Genomic DNA, 15364 nt, shown 5'->3' with positions numbered 1-15364 from the left:
ACTGCTCAACCTCGTACGGTGTAGCTCACGCTACAAAACGTTTCCCGTGGTCGGAATCGAAGCTCGGTCCCTCGCGTTATAAAACTGGCGCCCATCCGATTGCGCTATCATCTCATTAGGGGCATTCAGCATTTACTTTGGGTTCGTAGCGCGGCAGTTGGCTTTGGACTTTTGCTAAGTTGAGGTGACCTCTGACTTCGGACTTTGACAGTTTGGATTCTGGACTTTAGGAGGATGGATTGTCGAGTTTGCATGGAGTTTACTAAGTTTGCGTGGAGAGAGCTTCGCTTTTTAACCGTCTTTCTGTTAAGAAAGGGGCACACCTAAGAAAAGCCAAGCTGAAGCTATAGCCACCAGCTCCGCCGTTTCCTCAGTCTTCGCATCTCATTTCGGGGGGGTGGCAGAATTTATCTTTTGCTGCCGGTATTTACAACATAGTATTAAACAAAACTAAAGATAGCGAGGACAGGATTGGGGGCGGGGGTAGGGGTGGGGGAGTGAAGAGAGCGAATATGATTAAGATGATACGGGTGGCAAATAGGAATCGTGAAAAAGGCTATCACCATTATTTTGTTTGGCCGACGATAACTGGTTAACCGCGGCCAACCGCTCGCAGCGTGTGCGTGCCGCCATTACCGACGAGGACATCGTCAACATTAGCGCGCTACCGCCGGAATCAGAATTGATAGGGAAGCCATAATCATTGGGTCGGATTTCATAGCAGTTACCTTAACCTCATGTAACTTCCATATTTTATATTCCAGAAAATAAATTCAACCTACAGGCTTCAACAGGTGTACGTCAACACTGTAGCCCTGGACAATCCCCTCGTTCGGTACGTGCCGAACACTTCAAGGGCATCATCATCATCAACAAGAACAACAATCGCACAACCGTTCAAACAGCAACTACCTCACGCAATGGGCGCGACGGTGTCGAGCGTCAATGTCGTCGCCCTAGCAGCGCTGGCGTCCTGCAGCCTATCATCAAGGACTGGCGCCGAAGCCAGTCCCGAGGTAACAGCCAAGGCCGTGTTAGTAGCCTGCCAGGAACTGCCGTCGGAATCGTCGCAAAGTGGAAGTGCCGTCGAGGGCTTCCTCTCTTCGAAGCCCACGCTCACCGGATGCAAAAGGAAACTCGGAATCGTTCTCCGCATCAACAACACTGGGCAGGTAACGTCGCACAGTTTTTAAAGCGAAAGCTTTATTAGTAGAACCGACGGCGTCCTGTCACAAAACAAAGGTAGTGTCTATTATCCCGGCAACCGTGAGAATTACCGTCAGAAATTTCTCCTGGCACTCACCTCTCATTGGCCAGGCACGCTACCCGGACATTCTAGGGATATTTCTCAAAATAATTGGCCGCGTATCTGCTCCTTTCATTGCAAATGTCGACAAAAGACGATAGTCTTTATCGACTTTTGCCAAGTAAATGCCTCCCTTCGCTTTCCCGCTCACCTCTCATGTTGTTCCTCTTGCGTCGCGCTCCTCCCAAGGTAACGACGCCAAAGGTTTGCTTAAATCATTTTAAATTTCCCGCGTTTCACTGCTCCAGGCCGGGTGTCTCGATGCCAACGCTGCCGTACGGCGAAGACGCGCGTGAACCGAGGCGCCCTACTTCAACGTTGATAGAACCACGTTGCCCTACTCCACGTGCGTTCCACGCAGAATGTGGGACCTATTTAGTGGAACCTTTCGTAACTGTTGCCGGTTGATTTCTTAAAATGGCGCCAGAAGCTATAGTGGCGCGGGCGACAGCAGGCGACGGCGGAGTGAATTCTTTTTCTGCAGTTGATGAAGTATTTAATATCGCAAAAATCAAGCATGTATGATTTTTTTTATAAAGGAACACTGCAAATATCGCTTCAGCATTAATTTGTTGTCTTATATTTGCGTAATGTCTTGTTCTTCTTCGACAATGTTGACAAGTATGAACATTACATCGGACTTAGACGGGTAGATTTAGCTGTGAATATATAAGACTATTCCGCAGGCCTTGTTTTACTTTGTCCGGGTGGCTGAATCGAGTCACATACAGACAGACATACAGACAGACCAAAATTTCTAGGTTTAAGTAGCCCAAGAAAGACTATCGTCTTTAAAAGCCGTGTCTGCAGTAGCCCTTGTAGTGATGTGGCAGAGGACTTGGTTTTAAACCAAAAGGCTCAGGTTCGAGTCCGACATTGCAATGTTCTTTTTGCTAACTTTCAGAATTTCAAGTCGTAGTGAATATTTTAATGCTTTTTTTTACTCTGGTTTCTACTATATCAAGAGATCGGCGCACAGGACATCTACAATGGGTTAAATTAACGTTTATCGTTGGGTTAGGTTAGATTAGGTTTGTAGCAGTTTGGCTGGATTTGGGTAGGTTACGACGCATTCGGCTAGGTCACGCTAGCTTCGGTGAGGTTGTGTTATGTTAGGTTACGTTGGGACGTAATATGCTTCAGCAAATTTTAGGCCAGCCAGCTTTTAATGGAAACTGCCGTGAGAATATCCCAGAGGTAATTCTCACGGCTGCCGTGAGATTAGACGCAGCCAAAAACTAATGCATTTCCCCGTAGACCGGTTGGTAGACAGAAAAGTTCTGATAAGATCTCTGGACACACGGCGCATGCGTGAAACCCGGCCTTGACTGAGTCAAAACGGTTACTTGAAAATCGCGAACAAAGAACGGTTCCGGATAAGACAATAGACGCACTGATCCTGAATAAACAGTACAAAAGTATACTTTTATCTTATAAACCACGTACCGGTATACATTTAGATGGTTCGTAGGTGCGTTCACTTAATGCGCGAAAAATCGTCGCATGGGTTCCTTCTTCGTTCGCGACTGGGGTCTTTGGAGGTTTTAAGATTGATTGGACGCACATTCAGCGAAGATCGGACGCACTTTCAAATTTCGCGCTTCTCTTGACTTTCTTTAGGAAGGGATGGTAATCTTTTCTATTCCTCGTGTTGGCCTGCCTACAGAGTGTAAGAGACGTCGCATTTAACCCTTACCAGCTCTTGCCTCACACTTCCAAGCATAAAACACGGCTTCAATACGATTAGGAAAAGACAGGCGCAGAACTAAGTACAGATTCCTTCACAAAAGGGTACGTTTGTGGACTTGAAGCATTGCAATCCCTGTAAAAAGTGGTCCTAATTAAAATGTAAATTTGAAGGGGCGACACACAATCTACGGCCGTCGAGCAGAAGCCCCTAAGTTTAGAGTTGCAGTCTTAGCTGGTTACGTTACCAGTAACGCATCTTGCCTTTATTTCTGCCCTTTTTGTTCAATGTAAATCGGTGCTTGTCTTTCAGTGCCCCTCCACCACACCGTGTAATCGCACACCGTGCAATGGCACAACGTACAATGGCACACCGTGCAATGGCACACCGTGCAATGGCACACCATGTTATCGCACACCGTGTTATCGCACACCGTGTTATCGCACACCGTGTAATCACACACCGTGCAATGACACACCGTGTAATCGCACAAAGTGTAATCGCACCCCACACCGTGTAACCTCTATCCGTGTAATCGCAGTATGAAAGCGAGGATCTGTACGTGTTCCTGGACGAAGCCATCGATCAGACCACGAACGAGAGCGTCAAGCTGATGGAGCCGATTGTCGTCAAGATGCACCAGCATCCCGTGGTCTTGGCGCACGCATTCCACTATCTCGGAGTAAGCTACATCGTGATCATCATCATCTTCGTCGGCATCATCATCATCATGCCACGTGCTTATTGCAGGACGGAGGTGGTCAATTCGGGCTCTGTAAATTGAAATGAAATGGATACTTTTAAATGGTGACATTTTTTCACGGGCCTTTGAATTATCTGTGGCCAGCAAAATATTTGACTTTTCTTTTGCGATACGCGCTACCTGCAGACCACCACTGTCCTGTATTGCACACTATCATTTATAACTGCCTCTTCTCTCCAGTCAGGGCGTAGCTGGAGATGATTGAAGGGGGGGGGGGGGGGGCTATGTCAGAAAACCCCCAAAATTTTCTGGGTGCTGCACCCGCCCCCCCTCTTCCCCGCTTTCAGCCTTCTTCGCCCACGCTATTTATAATCCCAACAGATATATTAAAGCGGGAAGCCTCACATAAGAACAGTGTCAACTTGTTTAAAAAAATGGTTCCTGGGAGTCCTAAGTGCGCTCTTATCTTTACGTAGATATTACAGCGAACGAGGCATCTAATGTGTCAACTTTATTAACGCAGAAAAATGACTAATACACTGTTTGGGCACAGGCGCTACCTTTTATTTTTATTTTTTTTATTCTTACCGGCGGCGTATAACACCTCCCCATTACCCTAAAAAAGTATATATTTCTGGCTACGCCACTGTCTCAGTTCTCACCTCCAATTGCATGCTTGTGACTTTCCCAGTAACCCACTGACACGTAAGTATCTCCCCCCCCCCCCTCCCCCCCCCCCCCCCTTTATTCCTCTCTAGAACATATTCAAAGGCCAGCTTGATTCCGCATGCATTTCTGTTATTGGTATTGCGGATTACGTCTACGCCGCTAACCACAGGAACTGTCGCGAGTCTCCAAACACAACAAATAGTTGATCCCTCATAGTTCTAATCTATAAGGTTAGACTGCTATTGGATGAGCCAACTTCCACAACTTATAATCAGGGCGGTTAAAGAAAAAATTCCCCGCATTTCCCCGAAGGGAAGAATGTGAAAGTGCGAATGCACGGGTTGAATTTGCGCGGTTCCGTAATGTTCGCGAAAGAGAGATCACACACACACACACACACACACACACACACACACAACTACAAAGAAAGAAAGATGCATTTATTCACAGACACCTATTTGTGTTGTCGTTGTACTTGATTGCTAGAGCGGATCTCAGCTTTGAAATTTCGTGTCAGTACTCCTTTAAGCGGGTGCATTAGCCCTTCTCACGCCCGATTCCTGGCCAATCCCCCACATGGGTATGTGCCATGTCAGCGGCCAGGCAGCGCGCGCCCATCTCCCCCCGTTGCCAAGGAAGACGAGGAGATTCCTGGCCAATCCCCCACGTGGGTATGTGCCATGTCAGCGGCCAGGCTGCGCGCGCCCATCTCCACGTGCGCGGACATCGCCGGTGGACGCAGGTTCAGGGTCGCTTAAGAAGTGCATTGCACTTAAAATATCGCCATCTCGTTGTCGCAGCACCGCAACTTACCAGCGCCGGGCTTTTTCTCTAGGACGATGAGTCTGAGTGTTTGTGTGCAGTATTTACGTTGGGCATCATTCCCCGTCTTTCTCTATCTCCTTTTTTCTAGGCCTCTCACCCTCACGTCCCTCCCGCCAAAGATGAAAACAAATTGTTCAAATTTCTGTATTTGTGAAAAAATTCCGAAATTCCTACATTGGAATTGTCGTTATTTATTTATTTATTTATTTATTTATTTATTTTGCTGGTTTGTTTGTTTGTTTGATCGATTGATTGATTGATTGATTGATTGATTGATTGATTGATTGATTGATTGATTGATTGATTGATTGATTGATTGATTGATTGATTGATTGATTGATTGATTGATTGATTGATTGATTGATTGATTGATTTGAAATTTCGAGCCCTTCAGCCACATAGCCTACTACAGACAAAACACCACGATGCGCCTCGAACCATATCCCAAGTATCCTGCCCAGCAAATTACTTTAGGCCACCTTTTTTCACGGCGTACGCCCAGATGCCATGCAAAGACAACGTGGTCAGTTCAAGCATTTCAAATGCGTAATAACAGCTTCTCCACGCAGAGTGTCTGCGGTAAGCTGGCGGAGACGGTGTACACGGCGAAGAACCTAACGGAACCGGACTCGCTCGGGGCATGCTACTCGAATGACCTCTCGGGATTCCAGTGCGGATACGACGAGGACGACATGTTTCCCAAGGTGCGACGGCAATGGCGATCAGTCGAGCACTCCTTTTCTTCCGTTTGACATCCGATTATCCGCTCCGAATGTGCGACGCAGCAAATTATAGCGACAATGATGTGTCTCACCGTCCATAAATTTGAACAAGTTCCGTCGTGCGTATTTTTTACAGCCTATAGAGGCCGTATTCTGAGTCCATCCTCCGCTCCATTTGCTCCCTCCACTCGGATCAAGGGAGGATTCCGCAATGCAGATGCATGGGTAAATCGATGTCAAGGATCTCCTCCGCTGGAGGCTCGAGTGTAGGACGGATTGAGAATACCTTCCTTACACTTTAAAAGGGCCATACGGACAAAATGCAAGTCTGGTTCATTCGAAAGACTGCCTCGTTAGAATAACACTGCCACCACTTTTAACAAAAACTTCACTCAAATAAGCTATATAATTAGGGGGAAAAAATAGAATAACCATGCGATTAACTAGCGGATTTGCCGCAACAGAACTTATGATGTCATATTGCCACGAACCATGTTTTGGGTTTGTTTGTTTGCTTTTGTTTTGTTTTTGCCGACCAGCTGTGCCGGGCTGTGTTATCTGTGCTATCCGTGGGCCAAGAGAAGCGCATGTTCCATTCTTTATGTCGCACGTGTTATCTCCTTTCAAAGGGAGAGTGCTTCGAACTAACGTCACCAGCCTAGAATAATCTTCTTTGATGTACAGTGTTCTCGATTCGACTATTCGAGAAACCCGCGCGCCGAGTGATGAATGCCCGCAGAGCAGATGCCGCGGCATTCGACTCGCCGACGCTCGCATGCGCACGTCACTTTGTTGACTGCTGCTTCGCCGCCTGTGTATTCTTTGAGTTGTTAGGGGAGCACAAGTTCGCTCCAATAAACTTGTTTTCCTTGAAGACAACTGCGTCGTCTTTGGCTTCGTTACAATATGCCCAGCTGTGCGATTGGCTGAGGCCGGCAAAATATAGCGCAAATTAAACAGGGGTTATATGCTTGCAGAACGAGCTATTTGCTCTTAAATTAGTTGGGTCACCGATGGAGGTTACGAACGCACTCGTAAACATATGAAGCAGGAGTGCGTAGTGCGCGCACTATGCCAGTTATAGCTGCACAACCGTCCGACGCGTTGAGCTTACAAAGGCCAACTGGCATAAGCGGCATTGTCTTCTGTGACAGTTCGTCGAGCATACCCGATGTTTCACGAAACGAGTACTATCAACCGCTACAAACATAATATAGGCGCGAATCCAGTCAAAAACAAAGGGAGGGTGGACAGCGGTCCCGAACGGTATGGTAGCGCCATCTAGGAAGACTGACACCAAAAACAAGGCTTCGTTGCAGCCCTAGTCGGCATACTTACGTTCGCTTCAGTAGTTTCTCTTGATAGGTCATCGCAGACGTCCCGAAACACGCGATTCAACGGGAGAATCAAAACTACGGCTGATATTGAATAATTTCTCAGTGAATATATATCATTGTTTGGTGGCGGACAAGCGCTGGCGGAGCTAAAAAAACACCAAATATTTCGAATAAAGCAAACTTGTATTTTCTCTTCATGGCCCCTTTAATACGTGCACGACATCCCAACGCTTCGGTGACCGCTGTCGGCCCGGCTATACCTCGCAGGGCTACTGCTGTCCGTGTACCGAGCAAGAGTGCGCACCGGGTTCCCGTGAGAGGCCGTGCAGCCCCAAGGAGAACATGCCCACGACACACTGTCTACGGGAGAGCCCCTACTGGTTCGTAAACGCCGTCATTCTCTGTTCCTTATAAACATTACTTAAAACGACCGCTTTCAATGTGATGCACATAGTGACAGATCTGCCCCATACTTCGGATTTCATGCCTCTCCGTGAAACCTGATAGCCTTCCCTTTACTACACAAGCCCTTTCAGCCCTGAATTTTTGTTTCACGCAAAATAATGTTTTCTGTGTGTTTTCTTAAAATTGAGGGTGTCATAATCCCCCCAAAATAGAGCTGGAAGTGCAAGTAATAACGGATGCATTAATTAGGCAATCAGGACATCTGGCAATTAAAAATTTTAGGTGGAGCCTAGACGTCACTTTTGCATATTTTCCTTAACTATATGACTACGTTATTCATTGTTGGTGCGCACTTCTTCCCCTCTTCTTTTTTTTTTCACCTCGCTATGTTCACCCCCATCTGAAGTAGCAAGCCCCGCCGTTTGTGGGGCTAACCTCTTCAGTAAGTTTTCTCTCTCTCTCTCTGAACCTACAAACAAAAAATGAGCTCCATAATGCACGTATTTATAGATTTGTAAGCTGGGGAATAAAACTCTGACCGTCATTTTTTTCACCCTCAATGTCGTAATTTCGTCTTCACCGGAGCTTCTTCTTCTCTGTAGCCTGCAGCTCCACTAAATTTAAACAGCAGTGAAATCTATTGCAATAGACATTTGCAATTCCCCCAAAACTAGCAGTTTTTGTTTTGTTCTCTATGCGCTGGAGGAACTTTTAAATTGACACCACCACGGCCGAAAGGGCTAGAGGCGGAATTCCCAGCTTTGTCCATTTCAAGTCCCTTCCGAGGTGTCCATTTCGAGCGGGCCCTGATTGGCTGGGAGGAGACGACCTGGATGTGACGCAGCACAAGCAGGGCGGGGCGCCGGTTTCAACGCATGTCATTGGACTAGAGGGTTCGAAAGTGCAACTACGTCACCATCGAAACGTACGCGAAATGCAGATATCTGAGACGGACACAAATCGAATTTCTTCCGCAGAGCACGCAGAATACTGGAGTATTCTGAGGGAGGAGTGTGACCAGTGATAGAGAAGGTGATGGTGATGATGATGCTGATGACGATATGATGATTGCTATTGGTTTCCCCTTTGAAGCGGGGTGATGACATGCCATCTTACCAAAAAGGACTAATATACCCATGTTTTACACTCTTGGTTTAATACTAGCGCTGCTTAGGGCAGGCACAGAAAGCTTATTAGGCACAAAATACTTTTTTTTCCCTGTTACAGGTGGTAACTGTCCTAGGCAATATTCCCCTCTCTGCTTTTCGTCCACCAGCATTCTAATCTTCTTTTCGTCCCCTCGACAGCCTTGAAGTTAACTTCCTCTGTGATACCCTTAAATCCCAGGGCTTCTGGAAGCCCAATATTCCCTTCATGTAGATTTGGATGAATACCCTCACATTCTAACGCTATGTGCCGCATAGTTTGTTTCTTTTTCGCAGACCACGCATACCCCATCATTTAGTGAATACTTCCCCACAAAGCTCTTAGTTCGCAGGCAAAAAGAGGAGTTTCCTCCTCTTTGTTCCTTCGATTTTGTCCCACAAAATTCCCTTAAATCACCTTCGCCCACCAACTGCGGAAAGTTTGCAATACCCATGAGTCTGGAGTTCATTTTTTTTTTCTTCCCATGCCGTGGCGTATTATACGTATGCCCACCTCGTAGCAGGGTCCGTCAATACAGCGCAGCTGCGAAACTCCGCTTCAGAATCCGAATGGTGCGCGCCCTTCTGCACCGTTGAAGCTGAGGCCTATCTGTAATGTTTGATGTATTTTCTATTTTCTATCATGATTAATTCTCGTTTTCCTTCATTCCTTCCTTCTAAACCCACAAGTTTCTAGTCAGCGCCGTGCGTTGTCTTTTCTCATCCCGTCTTTCAGCGCTGTTTCGAATTCAGTTAGTTGAGGCCTAGGGCAAGTGTGCCGGCGCGGCGCCTAGGTAACAAATACTGGACGTTGCTAAAAGCTTACTTAAAAAGACAAATTTATAAAATAAAGCTTGCCTTTCAAAATAAAAAAGCATAAATTACGTAATATTTACTCATGTTTCCACTATTTATTTTTTCGTTTGTGACTTACGGCAGAAGCTGCAAGTACTTGAGTGCATACTATCTCAACTTTCCGCAGACAGATGGCAGGCCAGTCAACTTTCCCGTAAGGTCCCTTACTTTCCCGTGGTTGCTCCTGTTCGTTCGAACGCAGGGGGGCCAACCGCAGATTGTATTTTGATGCATGGGGCCTACGGGGAGTTTCTTAACTGTTATACATTGATAGCGTCCTCGATAAACACGCACTGGGGTTGCCCCCAAAACCGGCGCGGTGCACAGTGCCCCGCGACTGTGCGCACCGGCACGGAGCGTTGATCGCGGACAAACTGAGCGGTTCTACCCAAGCGCCATCTTTTAAGCTATAAAAACACGTCATAAATACGTTCACAAGCTACAATAAAGCAGCGTAAGATGACACAGCGCTACTACAAATTTATATTTATTGAAAGCCAATGCCTATATGTACACACGTCATATCCGTCACAGATGCGCGACAACGCACTTCCACCGTTTCCACTAAACAGCTACCTACAAGCTTCTCATCGTTCCGAGAGCCACAAAACGAGTGCGTGTTATGTTCCGCCCTTCCGCTATAGCAAAGCATATGGGTCTTCAACTCTTCATGGTCTAGACACTCCAGTAACTGCACGCGTAATTCAGTCGAATGAAACGAATGCAAAGCTCCGACTGGCTGGCCATGCTTGCAGCCTTCTTTCGCGTCCTCATTTACAATCGCTCGCCATTAATAGCGCCCGTTCTGAGCCCGTCGCATCGTTTTCCGATGAATCCACAAGCAACTCATCCTTGTCAGCAACAATATGCAGCCCGTTCCGCCTCACACGAGTCGCTGCAGCAGACGGCGTAAAAAGCCGCTTCCCCCGCGTCGTTCACGATGCATCTCGGGATTGCACCACGGCGCTCCGTCGACTCTCTTGGTGCGCAGCGGGGCGACCTAAAATTGCTCCGCGGCGGTGCACCCCGGTTTATCGAGAATAGATGGTGCGCACCGTCGGGGTTTGTCGAGCATGAAAAGGCGTACGGTGCGCCCCGGCGCGCACCGGTGCGGTTTATTGAGGGTGCTATGAGTAACTCTGACCTCGTAGCACTGTAATGTTGATTGGCCGCGCGAGTACCGGAACTTTGAACGGCCTTCTTGGGCAATTTACGGGGCATCGCAGGTACTTCGCGACGGCGCTCGCCCCGGCCGTTGTGTACCACGCGCTCGAGATGCACATCTTCAAGAAGACGGGGCCGCAGTCGTGGTCGAGGGTGACCGGGCCCGAGGGTGCGTTTGTCAGCACCGACTACCCCACCAGCCGCTCGGAAGACGGTTCCGTGAGCACCTTCTGGCATAGCACCCGAGTCGACATACGCCCGCACAACAAAGAGTGGAGTTTTGCGCGCCGTATAAGCGGTGCAACAACTCTAAATGCGTCACAGTGCTTAGAGGATGGGAATTGATGTTGCAGGCTGCGATCGTACGTGGCTGAGCAACATCTGCGCTGTGAGGCGGCCAAGCGGTACTACAGTTTCAGTTCAGTTTCAGTTTCAGTTTATTAGTCATTCTAAAAAGGTGGTACAGTAATAGTATTATACGGACGAGGGTACCAAAGTTAAAAACTGTAACGGGACCCTCGATGAATAACAACAAAGAATAAATTATATCAGTAAACAACCGGAGGTACAGGGGGCACTGCTAGGTTTCTCTAGAGCCACTAAATAAGCTACGCTTATTAGCTACGCTTATTTAGTGGCTCTTTATTAAGCCTTTATTTAGTGACACTAGGTTTCTCCTGACTGGGTTACTGTGTAGATCTCGTCATTCTTCAAAACATTCATAACACCTTGAACCATGTCCTGGACTGTGCTGCGCATGCGCAGTTGGGTCATCCTGTCGACTGCGCCGCTAAATCTGCGCTAGCACAGCCCAATGACAAAGTCGCTGCTTCAAAGGCGATTAAGTTGAAAAGATCTGTATGCTCCCTACGGGAGCAGAGTTGCTCGTCTGATTTCCACGGGTGGAGCCGCGTCGCTGGCTCCACCCATTACAGGAGAGCCCGCTTGCAGGGCTGCGCACAAAACCCCTTTCCGTGTTCTGCGCAGGTGAACAGCTACGGTCTTTCAGCCCGGCTGCCGCCGCAGCCGGCAGCACATGCATGCGCAACCACCTGCGCTAAGACTTCTATACGCATGACGGGTGGCTTTTTCGCACGAATTTGGAGAGAGAGATTACGGATGGACGCGCAACTCTGCTTCCCTATAAGAGCTATATACAGGAACTACAGCGATTCACGCGTTCGATATGATTACGTTACTCCTTCAAGAAGGGACCATTGGAGCTGAGTTCAAGCAGAGGTCAATCCACGGCCCTAGCAGCCGCAGCTTAGCCATGCCAGTTGAAGTTGCTTTGTAGGCTTGAAAAAAAGCTAGGTGCGCTAACATTTGATAGGCAGCGGACCCGTCGCGGTGCTCAGTGGCTAAGGCGTTGCGCTGCTGAGCACGAGGTCGCGGGTCCGATTCCCGGCCACGGCGGCCGCTTTTCTGATGGAGACGAAAGGCACAAACTCCCGTGTGTACGAGATTTCGGCGCACGTTAAAGATCCCCAGGTGGTCAAAATTAATCCGGAGCCCTCCACTACGGCGCGCCTCATCGCCTGCGTTGCGTCGGCTCGTGAAGCCCTACAATCAATCAATAGATGATACACAGCGGGAACCCGCCGGGGTGGCTCAGTGGCTAAGGCGTTGCGCTGCTGAGCACAAGGTCGCGGGTTCGATTCCCGGCCGCGGCGGCCGCTTTTCTGATGGAGGCGAAAAGCAAAAACGCCCGTGTGCTCGAGATTTCGGCGCACGTTAAAGATCCCCAGGTGGTCAAAATTAATCCGGAGCCCTCCACTACGGCGCGCCTCATCGCCTGCGTTGCGTCGGCTCGTGAAGCCCTACAATCAATCAATAGATGATACACAGCGGGAACCCGCCGGGGTGGCTCAGTGGCTAAGGCGTTGCGCTGCTGAGCACAAGGTCGCGGGTTCGATTCCCGGCCGCGGCGGCCGCTTTTCTGATGGAGGCGAAAAGCAAAAACGCCCGTGTGCTCGAGATTTCGGCGCACGTTAAAGATCCCCAGGTGGTCAAAATTAATCCGGAGCCCTCCACTACGGCGCGCCTCATCGCCTGCGTTGCGACGGCGCGTTAAACCCTACAATCAATCGATACACAGCGGGAGGACGCCACCCATGCAGAGGCGTTTAAGATTACTTTGGCTTTCCCCCTGGCTTGCACAGTGGATTCCGCCCCCCCAAAAAAGAAACTCTCGACATAAGCTGCCTTCCCAACTTCCAGGTTGTGGCCAAATACCTGAGCAGCGCGGAACCATACGTGGCGGGAGAGAGCGGCCTGCCCTTCGAGTCCCACCGGCTTCTCATTCCACACTACATGCCGGGGATGACACCTGACAACCTGCCACCCCACATGAAGGTACACCGGCTACGCATCAGTGTAGTGAACCCCTGAAGCGTCTAAGGTCTTGGCGAAGCTGTTTGGCGTACGGACCTGCGTAATGGAGTCTCAACATCCATATCCACATCTTTCGTGAAGTGTGTAGTGCTGTAATTACGGGATCCGCTGTTTCGTGCAGTTGGCTTTACCTCACTAAACAAGTTCTAGCGGTGAAGTACCCTTTACAGGCACGCATAGTGATTATTTTTGGCGCGCATTGCAGACAGCGCGGGCAGACTCCCACTGACAGCTATCGCTGTTTTTATGAAGAGTTGCAGAGTTCGGAAAAACACCTGCAACAAGAGTTCAAGGGCTGTAAAAATATAAAAAACGCATTAAGTACTTTTGTACACCTACGTACACGATAATTAGGAATTAGAATGATAACAGCGCAGTTGTAATAACGAAATGGTATTGCTCATTATCGAAGGAATGCGGCATCGCATGTCGTAATCAGAGTAACAAGCGCTAATACTGTCATTTTATGTTTCTTCCCAATGCATTTAGAACGGTGCAAGGGACTACCTCGTCGTGCCGAATCACTTCCTCGACCTCGGTGACACGCAATGTTCGAAAGTCGGCTCGTACTTCAGGGCTTTCTGGAACCAAGAGAATCGTTGCCAGCAACAAGTCGGAAGGCAAGTATTCATTGCGTTGCACACACGCAACAGTGTTCATAACGTGAGTAAGATATCACGCATGCGCAGAAGAAGCTGCGCACTAGGCCCACTCTGTAGTTCCCGCGGATGGCCTCAAGGTTCTTAGGAACATTTTCTTACACGCTATAACGTATACGTTTAAAAAAAATTACACCATCTTCCCGTGGGGAACCCTGATGAGGATGCGAAGCATCGTGGCGGTTCCGTGTGGTTCCATTGTGTTGCCGTTATGTTGAGTGATCTGGTTTTTACTAGCGCCAGAGGGAATTCCGCGGTCGGGTCCACACCGGTGGCAAAGGCACGCAAGTGCTGTTGTGTTACGGTGAGTAGGCGGTGGTTCTCGAGGCGCCGAAACTCGTCCATCATGTTCTTGTCGATGTTGTCTCTGTGGTAGAATCGGTAGTCTCCGTCAGCTTTGGTGAGGTAAAGGTTGTTGACATTGGTGCACCGGCTGAGAGCACTGTACACGCCCTCCTCTTCACAGCTTTGTCTTCTCGATCTTCTTCTTCTTCGGCGGTTCCCCTACGGGAAGATGACGACGGTGGTTGAACGCGAACCTATGTCGTGATGGATTCTTTGGTTGGCCAATCCCTAGGGGAATCCTGCCACAATCAGCATCAGAGGCGCTGCGGACGGGGCTGGTTGAGCTGCAAGGCGCGTGGCGCTTCCCGCCACAGCTTTCCCACGGGAAATTCAGCATCCCCCTCTAAAGTTTTCAGTTCGTCGTTTCCGTTGACGTTCAGCTTCGCGTGCCTTCGTTGTATCAGTAGCTTCTTGGCGTAGTTTGAATGAGTCAAGGACATAAGGCGCGTTTGTAGCACTTGCTCCTATCCCGGATCTGTAGCGTAGTGGGAAGAGCACCGCGTACCTCCCGTTGCGGCCAGAGAGTCGTGGGATCGAAACCGGGCGCCGCTAACTATTTCTTTTTTATATAGTGTAGTATCGCGGAGCTGTGGGTGTAATGAGGAGAGTTGCGCATGCGCAGTGAGCGTGTGGACGGCGCCGCCATCAACGACGCAGGACCAGGCAAGCCTAAGAAATGCTCCGCATTTAAAAATGATTTGACCTCGATGCTCCATTGCATGATACTTCTCCACTTATCCATAAACTGCCCCTCTTTTTTTGTCCTGAACACCACTAACCACGTAGTCTGGGAATACCCCTATGCACCAAACACCCTCCCTTCCCCATCCACTGAGCTGTGGGAGCGCGCGCTGGCCAGCTCACGGTGCGAGGACCCGGAACGCCTCACCGCTAGAGCCCATGCTGCTGTGCTGGCTCGCGGCTTTCTGGCTCAAGACAGCCAGCGAGTTTTACGCTCAATAAACATTTTCCAAGCCACAAAAACACAAACAGCCCTATTACGGTGTCAAGATTGGTCAGAAACTGATCTCAATGTGTATACTTATACCAAGATCGTAAACAGCCTTTTAAGAGCATTGCTCATGACCCTTTAAATTTTGTCTCATCGTAAAGGGACCATGAAACAATTACAAGTTTTATCCATTCAA

General features: G+C 48.8%; 1 protein-coding gene across 1 annotated transcript in view; it reads left to right on the top strand.

The window, feature by feature from the left end:
- Positions 1 to 920: 920 nt before the first annotated feature.
- LOC144143086 (hapless 2-like) overlaps positions 921 to 15364 on the top strand; it is a 53333-nt gene continuing 38889 nt past the window's right edge. The window contains exons 1-8 of the mRNA XM_077674903.1: positions 921 to 1172; positions 3535 to 3675; positions 5760 to 5894; positions 7517 to 7629; positions 10881 to 11037; positions 11806 to 11856; positions 13039 to 13173; positions 13702 to 13832. Coding sequence (XP_077531029.1) covers positions 921 to 1172; positions 3535 to 3675; positions 5760 to 5894; positions 7517 to 7629; positions 10881 to 11037; positions 11806 to 11856; positions 13039 to 13173; positions 13702 to 13832 — 1115 coding nt within the window. The remainder of the gene's footprint in view (positions 1173 to 3534; positions 3676 to 5759; positions 5895 to 7516; positions 7630 to 10880; positions 11038 to 11805; positions 11857 to 13038; positions 13174 to 13701; positions 13833 to 15364) is intronic.

Source organism: Haemaphysalis longicornis, unplaced genomic scaffold (assembly GCF_048455015.1).
Source record: "Haemaphysalis longicornis isolate Haplotype H1 unplaced genomic scaffold, Haemaphysalis longicornis Haplotype H1 scaffold_6, whole genome shotgun sequence".
NCBI classification, from domain to species: Eukaryota; Metazoa; Arthropoda; class Arachnida; order Ixodida; family Ixodidae; genus Haemaphysalis; species Haemaphysalis longicornis.
This window is presented reverse-complemented; position numbering and strand designations above follow the sequence as displayed.